Source organism: Dichotomopilus funicola (genome assembly GCF_033296635.1).
Source record: "Dichotomopilus funicola strain CBS 141.50 unplaced genomic scaffold C8A04scaffold_105, whole genome shotgun sequence".
NCBI lineage: Eukaryota > Fungi > Ascomycota > Sordariomycetes > Sordariales > Chaetomiaceae > Dichotomopilus > Dichotomopilus funicola.
This window is the reverse complement of record NW_026944126.1, coordinates 18,545-32,237: the sequence shown is the minus strand read 5'-3', so window position 1 is coordinate 32,237 and position 13,693 is coordinate 18,545. Positions and strand designations below refer to the sequence as shown.

General features: G+C 55.5%; 6 protein-coding genes across 6 annotated transcripts; 3 read left to right on the top strand and 3 right to left on the bottom strand.

The window, feature by feature from the left end:
- Positions 1-244: 244 nt before the first annotated feature.
- On the top strand, positions 245-1,307 carry C8A04DRAFT_32946 (NADP-dependent alcohol dehydrogenase; the record flags this gene model as incomplete). Its single annotated transcript, XM_062782274.1, has 2 exons — positions 245-963; positions 1,025-1,307. 2 exons carry the CDS (start codon positions 245-247, stop codon positions 1,305-1,307), a joined length of 1,002 nt encoding a protein of 333 aa, XP_062632929.1.
- A 197-nt stretch (positions 1,308-1,504) lies between these two features.
- Positions 1,505-2,552, bottom strand: C8A04DRAFT_32945 (uncharacterized protein; the record flags this gene model as incomplete). The annotated part of the gene is made up of 2 exons (XM_062782273.1): positions 1,505-2,214; positions 2,270-2,552. 2 exons carry the CDS (start codon positions 2,550-2,552, stop codon positions 1,505-1,507), a joined length of 993 nt encoding a protein of 330 aa, XP_062632928.1.
- Positions 2,553-3,013: 461 nt separating this feature from the next.
- On the bottom strand, positions 3,014-4,229 carry C8A04DRAFT_32944 (uncharacterized protein; the record flags this gene model as incomplete). Its single annotated transcript, XM_062782272.1, has 2 exons — positions 3,014-4,052; positions 4,108-4,229. 2 exons carry the CDS (start codon positions 4,227-4,229, stop codon positions 3,014-3,016), a joined length of 1,161 nt encoding a protein of 386 aa, XP_062632927.1.
- Positions 4,230-7,000: 2,771 nt separating this feature from the next.
- C8A04DRAFT_40619 (uncharacterized protein) lies at positions 7,001-9,697 on the top strand (the record flags this gene model as incomplete). Its single annotated transcript, XM_062785010.1, has 5 exons — positions 7,001-7,131; positions 7,363-8,436; positions 8,489-8,566; positions 8,691-8,946; positions 9,005-9,697. The coding sequence occupies 5 exons, from the start codon at positions 7,001-7,003 to the stop codon at positions 9,695-9,697; spliced, it is 2,232 nt and encodes a 743-aa protein (XP_062632926.1).
- A 2,023-nt stretch (positions 9,698-11,720) lies between these two features.
- C8A04DRAFT_15749 (uncharacterized protein) lies at positions 11,721-12,128 on the bottom strand (the record flags this gene model as incomplete). The annotated part of the gene is made up of 2 exons (XM_062778602.1): positions 11,721-11,780; positions 11,874-12,128. 2 exons carry the CDS (start codon positions 12,126-12,128, stop codon positions 11,721-11,723), a joined length of 315 nt encoding a protein of 104 aa, XP_062632925.1.
- An 853-nt stretch (positions 12,129-12,981) lies between these two features.
- On the top strand, positions 12,982-13,624 carry C8A04DRAFT_40618 (uncharacterized protein; the record flags this gene model as incomplete). The annotated part of the gene is made up of 2 exons (XM_062785009.1): positions 12,982-13,379; positions 13,447-13,624. The coding sequence occupies 2 exons, from the start codon at positions 12,982-12,984 to the stop codon at positions 13,622-13,624; spliced, it is 576 nt and encodes a 191-aa protein (XP_062632924.1).
- Positions 13,625-13,693: the final 69 nt, after the last annotated feature.

Here is a 13,693-nt window from a genome sequence, read left to right as displayed (position 1 = left end):
CACAGACGACTTACACGACTCACGCAACGGCGGCGATTATCAAGCAGCTTTTTCGAAGGATCATCAAGACGTTCGCGGTGCCGAAACTTCGAGTATAAGAACCCCGGAATACAGTGCAATAATCGCCAGTTTTTTTCATTCCACTACACTCAAATTTCACCCATCGACAACTCCCTAACCCCTTTATATCAACACTTCATTACTCGTACTCCTCATCTAAAGACTAAGCTATTACTTGGCCAAAATGGGTGTCGACTTCACCGTCTTCAAAGGCTCGGCAAGCGGCGAGATCGTCGAAGCCACAGGCCACCGCGACCCGGGACCAACCGAGGTCATCGTCAAGGTCTCCCACTGCGGAGTCTGCGGCACAGACGAACACTACCGCCACGTTGACCAAGGACTCGGACACGAAGGCATCGGTGTCATCACCGAGGTCGGCTCCATGGTGCACGCCGTTTCCGAGTTCCGTGTCGGCGACCGCGTCGGCATGAGCTGGTTCCACAAGTTCTGCGGCCACTGCGATGCCTGCTTGACGGGCCGCCAGAACCAGTGCGCCAACAAGACGGAATTCGGCACCGCCGACCTTGACCAAGGCTGCTTCGGCACCGCTGTCGCCTGGGATATCTCGGCACTGTTTAAGATCCCCGAGGAGATCGCCTCAGAGTACGCCGGCCCCCTGATGTGTGGCGGTGCCACCGTGTGGGCTCCGCTGGCCGACTATGGCCTCAAGCCGGGTTCCCGCGTGGGCGTCCTCGGTGTCGGTGGGCTCGGTCACCTCGCCATCCAGTTTGCCGCTAAGATGGGCATGGAGGTCGTTGTATTCTCGGGCACTGAGAGTAAGCGGCAACAGGCGCTGGAGCTAGGCGCTTCTGAATTCTACGCCACCAGTGCTGGAAGCCTCGAGGAAGTGGAAAAGATCCACGCGCTCTTGATTACTACGAGTGTGGCACCGGATATGAAATCGTACGTGCCGTCTTCAATCCCTTCTATCACGTCGCCGATCGGGACTAACACACCTATACAGATTCTTCCCCGTCATGGCACTAGGGGCTCTGGTGTTCCCCCTGACCATTAGTATGGAGCACCTCAAGGTCTCGCCCTTGGATTTGGTCATCTATGGCCTGAAGATTGTCGGATCTGCAACCGCACCGACGGCGAGCACGCGAGCCATGTTGCGATTTGCAGGGAAACAGGGGATCAAGCCAATTATTGAGAAGTTCCCATTGACGCAGGCTGGTGTCGTTAATGCCATGACCAAGCTGAGAGAGGGGAAGATGAGGTATCGCGGGGTCTTGGTTGCGGCCTAACATTGAAATGATGTCTTGAGGGAGCATTGGGGGGTTTTGTATTGCGAGTAAAGGTAGATAGTTAGATTACTCACTTGGTCTCTTAATCTAGTGAAGCTCGTAATTGACACTATTGTTGTCTCCTTTAAATAGGTAATTAGCGTTTCTACTTCAGATGCCGCGCGTCAACATCTCATCTTGTTACCAACCGCTCCAATCTATTCCTTCCTAGGATCCTGGGCCAACTTGCAGGGCCCATCAATCTCGCCATCCAGGACTTCCAACGCGCGCTGCATCACCGCCTCTTTGGTTGCAATGGATGCCAACAGCTCGTCCAGCGCCTTCATTGCCCCCTTTTGCCTCACTACCGCATACGCTTGACGAATCTGGTCAACCATACTTACCCTCGCCACCGCACTCTTGACAGATTGCCGAACCGCAATCCAAAGCTCAACAAGGCCGAGGATCGCATCATGCGACATCTTGCCACCCTCCTGTTTCCCCACCGGGCCGATGACGAGTTTGGTGAACGGCCTGCCGTCGGGCCCGGGCTCAAACCAAAGGCGGCCGCCGCTTGTTTCGACTATCCCGTTAATCGTTGTTAGTAAGTTCCCTTCTTCTCCATAGATATGTTTGTACGCCCAGGCTCTGTTCGGGAGAGCGACCTCGAATGGGCTTAGGCCCTCGTCGGTGTCGGGAAACGGATATCGCTCGCCCATTCGGTTCCACGCAGCGGTTTGTGCATGGAGTGACCAACAGGACTCGGGCAAGGTATAAGACGAAAACCCCTCCACCGCTTTCCTGTCGAGGCTGGTCCACTCCTCGGCTTGTTTCCGGGTGGTGAAATATGCTTCGTAAACAGGAGACTTGGACGACCCAGGATTCTGGTACTCGGCGTTAACTTCTGCGCTCCACGGGAACGGAATATCTTGTGTTGGTTAGCGGGCTTCTCAAGATGACACTACGAATAACGCTTGACGTACGGTATTCGATATAGAAAACGTCCCAAACCAACAAGTGGAATAGCTCCAAGCTGACTGTCTCCGGCCGGCGTCCCCTGTTCCAGAGCACACCACAAAGCGCAAGGGCTTTCTGTGAATAAGATTCTCCCACTTCTTCCATGGAGAGACCGATGCGGTTTGCTGAGGGCAGGCCTGGGGGTGGACGGGTGATGACCCGTAGAACCTCGGCCCAGCGATCTTGGTGCTCGCTCGAGGCTGTCAATGTTGTGTCGAGGCACAAAGTAAAAGAAGGACGTGCCTCCATTTTTGCGACGTTAGTTTCGGATGCTTTGAGCGGAATGGGGAGTCAATAATGGTGGGGTGATGGTCGTCTCTAAAACGTCTCTCGAACGGTTCGAAAGGCAAATGTGCGATGGCGGTTGTTCTTTCCGCGATAAACATCAAAATCCAGGGTAGGACCTTCACCTCGCGTTGGTGCAAAAGGGGCAAGATAGTGCACAAGAATTCAGTCTTCGGTTCCGACATTTGGACTTAGAAACTCCGTTGCGTCCCTCATACTAGTCCACCATGCCTTTCAATAGCATCTCCAACTTGTGTCCCAAACATTTGGTATTCTCTTCCCATGATTGCAGCCGAATGACCGCGTGCAAACCAAGTTCCCCCATTCTGAACCAACGCCATTAAAATGCACACTGAAAATCATAACTGAAGCCACCATCATATCATCAAACGGTCGTAAATACAGACAGCAACCAACCACTCCACCTACGGCCCACCCAGAAGTTCGGCGCCATCCAACACCATATCGCGGTAGTCTTCCACATGACCCCCCTGGCGGTAGGCGGAATGTGCCAGTATCGGCGCAAGCGCGCCCATAACGTTATGAGTAAACTCGGGAACCGTCAGATTCTTATCCTGCCAAAAGTGACGGACAAAGTGCCCGAGGCATCCGTAGTGGGCCACTTCGGGATATCCGTTGGCATCGGAGCACGGAATGTGGCGAATGTACTGCGGGTGTGTGTCGATGCTGTAGCCGTCGAGAAAGTCGTACCGGACAAAGGAGCTGAAGGCCGACTGCTCGTGGAATGGCTTTGTTTTCCACTCCGCACAGCCCGGATAGCGCTTCTCCGAGGGACACTCGGCCCAGTCTTCAAACAGCCGTTGGGTCAGGTCGCTCGCCTGGGCGATGATGAACCCGGAGTTGACGTTGGCGCGGTGACGTATATCCCAGTTGGGATCGAGGGCTGGGTCTTCGGGCATGGCAACCAGGGTCTCGGGTCCGATTTGCCAGTAGTTGAGAAGCCATTCGAGCGGCACCTGCGGGGTGGTGAAGACGGCATCGCCGTCCATCATGAGGACGATGTCGTAGCGTTTCAGCATCTCTTTGACGAAGACAACTTTGGCCCAGTGCGGGGCGCGGTCGGCATACTTGGGCGCGCGCACAAACTTGTAGGTGTACCCATGAATCGCGGCAAACAGGTAGTGGCTCAGGAACCCAGCGGTTGAGCCATTTACGCGATCCCAGACGGGAAGCTGGTTAGAGAAGATGCCACCTTCGTCGTCAAAGCCACGGTTGTCGACGTCCAGAACGCAAACACGCTTTCCAAGGGGGGTTGCGTGGATGGGATGGTTCGGACGTGGGAGCTGTTTCCTCAGGCCATCGATGGTCGTGAAGGACGGCGCGGTGATGGGCAGCACAACGGGCGCCCACAGGGCACGTATGAGGCTGGGAAGATCATTTGCCTGGGGTTGCCCACTATCATAACGCTCATTCTCGGGAGAGTCGCCGAACACAACCTTTGGCCTAGACTGCGTCAGCAAGCAGGTCGCCGATAATACGGGCAGGGTCGCGCACGCACAGTGGTGGCTGCGGGATCGAGCCCTGGTAGAGGCCGGCAGCGAGAAGTAAGGCTAACCCGACGATTGGCAGGATCAAAACGAGGCGCCGTCGGCCCTGCAGGTAATATTGAAGGGGTGTCATACGGAAACCGTGCCGTGGAGTTGCTCCACCTCGACCGGAAGATTAAAAGAGCTGTTCTGCATTTGCCTACGAAGCGAGGGAGGCCGGGCAGCGGAAAAATTCGTTGTGAAATTGAAAATAGGAGGAGGATGGATGAGATAGATCCGATGGAAGAATGACTCCCAAAGGGAGGAGCGTCGGCGCGCGAGCGTAACACACCGTTGCGCTCTCGTCATCAGTTCTTGAAAAGTCAGACAAATAGGCGACTGGTAGGGGACAAGTTGCGTTGTTCGCGCCAAGCCATTGGTGGCCGTACCGTTACTCTCGGGCTTACCAGTGGTCTCCGAGAAAACTCAGCTCCACAGCATCCAACATCATGATAAAACATTGGTGGTCAGCGACCCTCAGACAGCATAAACGATCGCAAATGTGTCTATAATTAATCACGGAAATTTTGCCACTGTACACGTTACGCTTGACGAAGAAACCACAGTCGGCGAAACGCGAGAATTCATTGTCAATAGGATGAGCGCTGGCGGGTTTACCCGGCTGATTCGAACCGCCAGCTTGATCTTCTGGTCAAGTCTCACCGTTATGATCCGGGTGGATCGCTAGTCACCTCAAAATTTGAACCGGCGAGTCCTAGACAGTGAGTGTGGCGGCACAACAGTTGTTGTTTGGTAGAATGAGTGGCCAGTGGTGGTCGCGCTCCAGGACAGCGGAGAACCCCAAAAGAACATGAGATACTCTGGTAGCTGCGATGCTTCCCGACCGTGGGTATGTTGCGGCGAGAATCGAGGGACAAAATAAACATCAAGAACGTGGAAGCGGCCCATTCCCTCGGGACCATCCTCATCCTCATCGGCTCAAGGTTCCGTCGGTATTCCCCTCATTGCCCACCCGCAGCGCTGTAACCGTATCTGTCGTGCCCGTGTTGCTCAGCTCGTCATTTGTGACCAAGGCTGTCTTACAACCTTTCCTTGGATGAGAAGTTTCTTCGCCTGAGTCAGGGGGGTCCGTCCTACGGCCGAACGAGGCTGCAGGACTCGGATTGCACGGAACCAAGACCAGGGCATCCACGCCTTCCAAGGTTCTGCAGGCCCCCAGCTCAGATTCCCCCATTGGGAATGAGGCACATGCGCACTATGCCATGGTAAATTTGGCTCGCAGCGATGTGTATCCAAAAGAGCCATTTTTGGGGGGCACAAGCAATGCGTGAATCACGCCTGAATAGCACTTTCACGGCCATTACCGATGTTCCCGACCGATGGTGACGAGCTCCGGCAGTGCCGTTGATGGCGCCCGACGGGGCTCGGGCCGTTGTCGGTCCATAGGCCGGATGCGGTAGTGTCATCCTGTCACAACGGCCTGTGGGGAAGAACCGGTACAGTTTCTCGAGAGACACAGAACGCCGAGCCTTCATTCCGAGCATTGGTGTGTCGATTCTTCTCGTTCACGGTCTGCAGGTCGCTGCAATGGACCAGATACGGATCTGTACGTTGCTCGATTGCGGCGGGCTCCCCGCTCTCGCCTCTGCCGCAGACAGGACCACGGGCATCGGACGACGGCCACCAGCAGATGCCGGCCCAGATGCGGTTATCGGGCGACCAGCTAATTCCACGCTGGACGCAGGGTCTGCGGCATGTACGTAATATCCCTCGCTCGCATCAGCCCATTCTGACGACAAACACCGCTCGGGGTCCAGATTACAATGCAAGGCATTGCGGTGGCCGCTGGGTTTGTTTGGCTCGCATTTGAACAAGTCGCTGTCGCAGCATCTGTGTGCTGGGATTGCCGTCGGATCCATTCCTCGTAACGGTTGGTGGTGCAGGTGCAAGTGCAGGTTGGTGACAGGGAAATGCTTGGCGTTCCCGGCCACGCTACGGCCCGTCATCCGCGGCAGGGCGGATGCCCCTGCGATCGAGATCGGCCCGGGGGGCTCGCGGTCAGGACTCAGGAGTGGTCGTGTGTTGTCGAGTCGGATGCCTCGTTTATCTAGTGTAGGGTCTCGGAGCCTGGTGTAATCTCGGGGGTTAGCACTTTCCGTACCCTATGATCAACTGAACGTTTCCTCTGGGAGAAACAAATCCCGCTCATCCCCTTTTTTGGGGCTGGCCAAGGCCTCGTTCGCGCCAATTTCATGACACCCACAGCAATCTGCGACACCGTGGAACTGTGGGCTTGCAGCGACACGCAGTTGTTGCGACAGCCCTGCAGCGACCCCTTCACCGAAGCGCGCGGAGGGTCATGCGAGCCCCGATGGGAAACTGCAAAACTGCAAAACCGTCCAGTGGCACCCCGCTCTCCTGCGGCTGGCCCTGTGAATCGGCTCGACAACAGGCTGTTCGTGTGGCAGCCTTGGCTTCTTGATGGGAAACGGGAAGCAGCCGCGGCCAATGGCAAGCTGCGAAATCGGCGGTTGGGGACAACCAGGGCGGGGGCCGGTGTGCATGGGTGCAGAAGCGCAGGGGAGTGGGGAAGTTGGTTGCGTGAGCGTCCAGTGTGTTGTGACCGTGCTTGCCGTGTGAAGTGCGTGAGTGGGTGAGTGCCTTCTCCATCACTCTCTCCACTGTTGAACCCTCAAATGCCCCCCAAGGTAAGCCCCACCGCCTAACCCTGATTTCGCTCCCCCCCCCGCCAAAACAACCGTGGACCCGAACCTTTTTGCCCCATTTCCTCCTCCACCACGGGTACAGACACCGAAAAGCTTAAACGCCCCCAACACCCTCCGCGTCCGTCCTCTTTGCCGCCCTTCCGCCGTTGTTCCCTTCCAACCACCTCGATGCCAGACCATGCCGAGGCCGTCAAATCCGTCTGCGAACCTGGACGTCTCGGCCTCGGCGCTGTCGCCGCTGCATCGCCTGCCCGTCAACCCCCGCCGCAAGAAAGTCGCCCCCGACGAGCGTAAACGTGTGGCTACCGCGTGAGTGTCCCCGACAACCTCCCTTGGCCCCTGGAATGTGCTCGAGCCGCTTCATAGTTGCGGTCCTCATATTCCGTCCGTTCCCTCGGCCTCGTTCATCTCTCTCATCTCAATCCGTCTTCACCTTCACCTTCACCTTCACCTTGAACCCTGTTCCAGGTTTCCATGGTTCCATCATTGTTCGGACGAACCCGCTGACAAACCCACCTTTTCTTCTTCGCCCTTCATCAGTTGCAACAGCTGCAATGTCCGCCGCATCAAATGCAGCGGCGACCGGCCGTGCCGTCAATGCACGAGCGCCCAGCGCGACTGCCTGTACCCTGAGCCGGTCGAGCGGGTGACGATCCCACGGGCGGAGCTAGACTCGCTGCGACGCCGGTGTGCCTCACTTGAACGGCAGCTTGCCACCACAGAACGGAGCGATCACCAACCGGACCGGCAGGCGCAGCCGGCTGGTTCACCCCCCGTGTCGTCCCGGGCCGAAACCGTCGATTCGCTGTCCCCGAATGGCGACGCCCAGTTTCTCATGCGAGGCGGCATAGATGGCCGTATGCTTGCCGACCCGGCCGGCACCTCCCGGTACCTTGGCGAGACCTCGGGCGCGACCTTCCTGGATACCCTCAAAGAGTTAATCACCACGGCTCAGCCATTGGCCCAGGTCCTCGACGGTGACCCGACGGACCCGTCTGCTGGCACGGCCTTTCTCGCGTCTCTTGGACAGTACCAAACCCACGATTCACGCCCGATGGAGCTGCCAGAGGACCCCGACCCATTACTCCTGCCCACCAAGTCCGAGATGGTCGATGCCCTTTCGCAAGTTTATTACTTTATTCAGGACAACCGTGGCACGTTCCCAAGTGGCGGGATCATGTTTTGGCCGTTCGAAGACGTCGAGCGTGTTCTCTCGTTGGCTGCCATTCCAAGTGTCCCAGCCCCGGATGGGTCGAGGGCTCGGCCGGGGCCTCATCACCGCCCGCTGGCATTATATCATGTCGCTTTTGCCATGACCTGCATGCTGAACATCAAGGAGCCCGGCTCTGCGGCCGACGGTCAGTTGGGCGAGGCTTTCTTTGCCCGGGCTCGGTCGCTTTTGGGGAACTTGCTGGACCGGACCACCTACACAGTCAGCGACGTGGCCGTCCTTGCGCTTATCGGTCTGTACCTCATCGAGAATAACCGTCGAGACGCAGCCTACATGGCCATCAGCAACGCCATGACCATTAGTGTCATGCATGGGTTACACAAGGGCGGCTTCGGTGGCGAAGTTGGCGTGAGGACCTTTTGGACGGTTTACGTCTTGGACAGGTAGGTGCGGCGAGGACAAAGCTTCTGGAATCTCTGGGCTAACGGTTCGAAGGTGGCTAGGGTGTGTTATGGGACGACCACCAACAACACCGGACGACGCCATTACGTTGCCACTGCCACGGGAATCACCGTTCGTATCCACAGAAACCTACGTGTCCAAGTTCTCGTACTAATCCCAACAGTGGCCTCCCGTCGCCTGTCGGCCTACGTGCCCACATTGAGCTTAGCAGGATATCCGACTTTATCGTGTACAGTAGCTACCGCGAGGCTGGGTTGCCCGACCTGTTGTCCAAGGCAACCGTCCGCGTCGGGAAGGCGCTTGCTATGCTCCGCAAATGGCGCGAGAACTTACCAGCGGTTCTCCAGCTCCCAGCGGACCCTCTAACTCTCACGCCGGTTGACCTATTCACACAAGCTACCTCATTTGGGCAAGGGCCGGAAGGTCTCAACGGCGCTCAAAGCTTTGGCGAGGACCGGGCTTGCTGGGCCCTTCACATGAGTTACAACCAAGTCAGCCAACAAGCACCCTGTCTTTGCCGCTGTGTTACACTGCTAACGACGTATGCAGCTTGTTATCCTCGCAGTCCGGCCGGCAATGCTCACGGCCGCGTGGAAAGCCGTTGCCAGCATTGTCTGCATCGATCAGACCTTTGACATCGAATCCATGCACACACGCATGACCGACCCGATCCGCGCATGCAGCGATGCGGCTCGACGCAATCTGCGACTCGGAAGACTCATGTGGCTACACAGCCCGCGGCAAAAGCTGATGCTCGGCGACCTGCACAACATCTTCAACGCTGCCGTGGTCCTCACCATGCACCAAATCGTCTTTGTCAACCTACGGACACAAGATCGGGACGATGTCGCCTGGGCCGGTGAAGTGTTCGAATCGGAAGCTCTCACAGGCCGCGAATACGCCCGGGATTGTTCCCGTGTACTGCGCGACCTGAAGTACCTCGCGCATCAACTCCGCAACCCCATCCACGACCCAGCCACCAAACGGGCACTCCTGGCCGGCGACGGGATGCTCCGCGAGCTGCTACCGGAAGAAGCATGCGGCGCGTCGGAGAGAATGGAAGAAAACGGCGGGCACGAGAGGTCAAACGACGGGGACAACACGACTGGCTATCAACACCGAAGCCAAGCACATGGGCAGCATCCAGGAATCCTCCACCAGCGGGTGAGCGCTATGTACCAAACGCTGTCATGCTGGTGGAACACGGACTACGTGGAAATCTACAACAGCTATCTTTCCTAAAGTATTACGGCATGTTACTGTGGTCAAAAGGAAGGGGGTCAGGGGGAGAGGACGGCGCGCGTATGGTCTTGTTGTATTAGCGCAGAAAAGGTTGGATACCACACATCTCTTAGCGCTTTAATTATTTTATTTGTTGCTGTACAACTTATCCAGTATTCTTTTGCATCTTTCCACCATGTGTTGCCAGTCGTATTGTGATGAGAACACCAAGGTTTGAATTGTTCAAGATTCGAAGGGCAGATACCGCCCATGTCCCGGGTTAATTACTTACTTTATCAAAATCACTCATACGGTGGAATGGAAATTTAACAATTCCTCATGAAGAAGGGAAAGAGCAGGCTTAATTATATTACATGAGAAGTGTACTACTGACAGCATTTACTCAGTCAAGAGAAAGTTAGGCGACGCAGTTAAATTTTTGTCCGAATCATCCTCATTGTGAAATAACGAACAATGACCTGAAACAAAGGTTTTAAACGGGAAGAATGGCTTATATTGTTCCTACTATTCTTCTCAGAATGGCCTTACCCCACCCTCTCATATTTTAGATGCTTGCTTCTCCCGTCGAACTGTAAGCAAGCGTGATGCTGACGCAACGTGCGGTTGAGTGTTGGAGACATTCTACTTTGCGTCGTATTTGATGCGGAGATTGAGGAAACGGACCTTTGCAATGACAGCAAGAAGTCAACTCATACATACATACCGCACTCCTGGTTCCTGATAAATACGACACGCTGCTAGGGTACGGGCTATTCAAGCTCCTCCAACTTTACACTCATATGAGTTGTGCTAGCGGGCATCGCCAGAACACTCGTTCACTTCCATGGTGACATCACTGAGCATCTGAAGCGTAGACTCACTCAGCGGTTCCAGCTTGATGGTCGCGGCACTCGTCATCCGCCCACGACCCGAGATCATTTTGGGACAGTCCGGGACATTAGTAACAAACCTACCGGTATTTCGACGGAAAGCAAGCTGCACATCGGGCACCGGGGTTTCCCCGGTTCACCCAAACCCAGTGGGCATCCCCCAGAATGTGGCTCGTTATAGTCAGGGCCAGAGCTTTGGCTTAATAAAGTCCACAGGGATGTACCCGAGCAGGGGCCACGATAATGGTACAGGCATCTCGTCTTGCAAGGTGAAGGTATGGTGATGCTAGAAGGTCGGATAATGCTACGGGGTGCTCGTGGTCATTGTAGGGTCATAAGGCTGTATCGTACGAAAAGGATTGAGGCGGGCCAGCCCAGGCGGCAAGAGCAACATGAAGATGGGCCCGAGAAATGTAACTCCAATGTTTGGTGTAGGTCTCGCGGTAGGATCCGGCATCACAGCTCTGGTTGCTCGGGGGCGCTTTCGCGTCGTTGCCTTGGATACGGTCCTGTCCGATGTATGGATATCTAGTCGAGAATCTGCTTGCGAGATAAGATCGGTCGTTCCCACCTAACACATCTAGCACTTGTCAGCTACGAAATAACAGTCAAACGTGGAAAGCAGAAGATCCTCACCACCCGTGTCAACCTGGCTGTCGAGCTCAGCTGTCCTGCCAGTCTGCGAGGAATGGAATCGCTGTTGATAGCATGACACACTAGATAATGGTTGAAGAACGGAAGGCTGCGGTCAAGAGAGCCAATGTCATCAGGAATGCGAGGCGTTGTGTTTGCGGCTTGGGGAGGACAACCGCGTCGCGTCTGTCTTATCGATAAGCCGTTTACCAAGCTTCACAGTGGAGCATCTGGCCCATCAAACAAGCTGCGCTCGCTGCTATCCTGAATGAAGCAAACGGAGCGGTGAAGTATTTCGTGATTTCCATTATTTGTGTTAGTTTAATGTCCCATATGTACTCTTCCTGGGTGGATTCAAAGTTTATTGGCAAAGGAAAAGGAGGTTCTCCCCAGTAATGTGAGATGTTGGGGTAGGATTGAGCAAAGATGTTATTTTTATATTAATTACTTGTAACTTATTATTATCAACATCAAAAATAGCAAATCCTAAATAATTAACATGCTCCTCCCCGCAACTAACCTCACGAAAGCCCAAATTTCCCACCCTCGGCGTGCACCGGACGATGAGTAGCTTCATTATACTCGCTGACGCTTTGACTGGGCCGATGGTCGTGGTGCGAGTTGGCCCCGCGATGCGGGGCGGGAGTCTCCTTAGCAGGACTTCCGCAGGAAACCTGGGATGGGCCGGCGCTCTGAGATGCGGGCGCCGCAGCCGAGGTAGCCGCCCCCCTGCTGAGGTCCGTTTGCTCTGCGCGCCCAGGATTCCGAGCTTCGACCGGGGACGGGCCGGAGACTGCTTCGCCGGCCGGGGCATGGGGCGGCTGATCCGGGTACGGGCCCCTCTTGTGGGCATCGTACGTCTCGTCTGTGGCCTGTGCGCGTCGCTTCGGGCTGACCGCGTCTTTAAGGGCTTCGAGGATGTCTGACATGATTTTACGTGGAACGGCAAGTGTAACTTAAAAGTTGAGAGCTTTGTTTCCAGGGGAATCTAAATGGGATCCGAGAGAACAATGTCGGCCAAAAAGTCTTCTCCAGTTTAGAAACAACACCCGAGTGTGCAGTTGAAGCCATGACAATGATGTCATAAAGACTTGACGGTTTCGGATCCCCACAAATGGAGGTCTAGCGCCAAGACTTTCCCCAAACTTTGTTTTTAGGGGCTCATTGAACCGTGATGCCGCTTTCCCGTGGTAAGGAGCAAAACCTCTTGGTCGCGCGCTGGGTTCGGTATTCGCAGGGAATTCGATCCCACCAAATCAAGAATTGTTGTTTTTAGCTAACTTAGCCAAGGAGCTAAGTCTCGTATGCTGTTGCCTGTCTTGCCTGTCTGCCCGGATCTTCGCCAATTACAGGCGGTTTGCTCACAGCCACTGGCCAAGCCTGGAAGAGGACCCATGAACGGGCCAAACAAGCCCACTTTATGGGGCTGATGGCTCGCACAAGGCCCAAGGCGTTTTGGAACGGTTGAGCGGATGAATCCTTGCTTGAATCGTCCTGTGCGTGCGTGGCCAGCTCCAATGACAGTCCTTGTCGGCGTTACAAGGGACCGAATTACTCTGCTCGAAAAAGATTGGCATGCAGTGCCACGAATTCGGCCGTGTTGCGCTAATTCGACCTTTAAAAGAGGACGTGTGCCAGGAGGAATGTTGAAAGAAGATTCGAACTCCTCGGATAACAAATACAGGAGAGGAAATTCCGAGACCATTTAATTATTCACGAAGAATTGGGCATTCCAGTAGTTATCCGCCCAACCCGCAGAAACGCCTCTCGAAACCGTTCGCCATGGGACAAACGCAAGAGCAGCAACAACAACAACAGGCCCCTGTTGTCGAGCAGGCGATCGAGCCGCAACAACAGGAACAACCACAACAACCCCCTGCGGTCGAGCCAGAGATCACGCCGGCACCGCCCGCGTACTCGCCCCGGGCCACAGACGAAGTTCAGGATGCCAGCCAACCTGCGGCCAACCGTGGCCCCGCGCCGGTACAGCAGATTCCAGCAACCCTCGACAAGCCTCTTCCCCAGCCCAACATGGCAACAACACAACAACAACAACTACACCCAGTCCCGGGCGTCACGCCGTTTCACCAGCTAGGGGACCAACCGCAATGGGTCGACTGCCCATTTTGCCGAACTCGGGCCTTGACGAGGGTACAGAAGGAGGGCTCGCCGATGCAGGTGTAAGTCAACCTTGTATTTATTCGTGGTGTGTTCTGCGTGGACAACCGTAGCTGATTGGCTCGACAGTGTCGCTGGTGTATTGTGCTGCTTGCTCTGCGTGTGCCTTGCCTGCGTGCCGTGTGTGGCTGGTTGGTTTGAGACGACAACTTTCTTCTGCTCACGGTGCAACGCTAAGCTGGCCATGCGCTCTGATAGTGGCCACCTTGAGGTATACGGCCCAACGGTGCCTTCCAAGTTTGCCTGAGCGTGGGGCACGCATGATATTTCCTTCATTCTTACTGCATATTTTCTTTTTGTCAGGACTCAGGGTCCC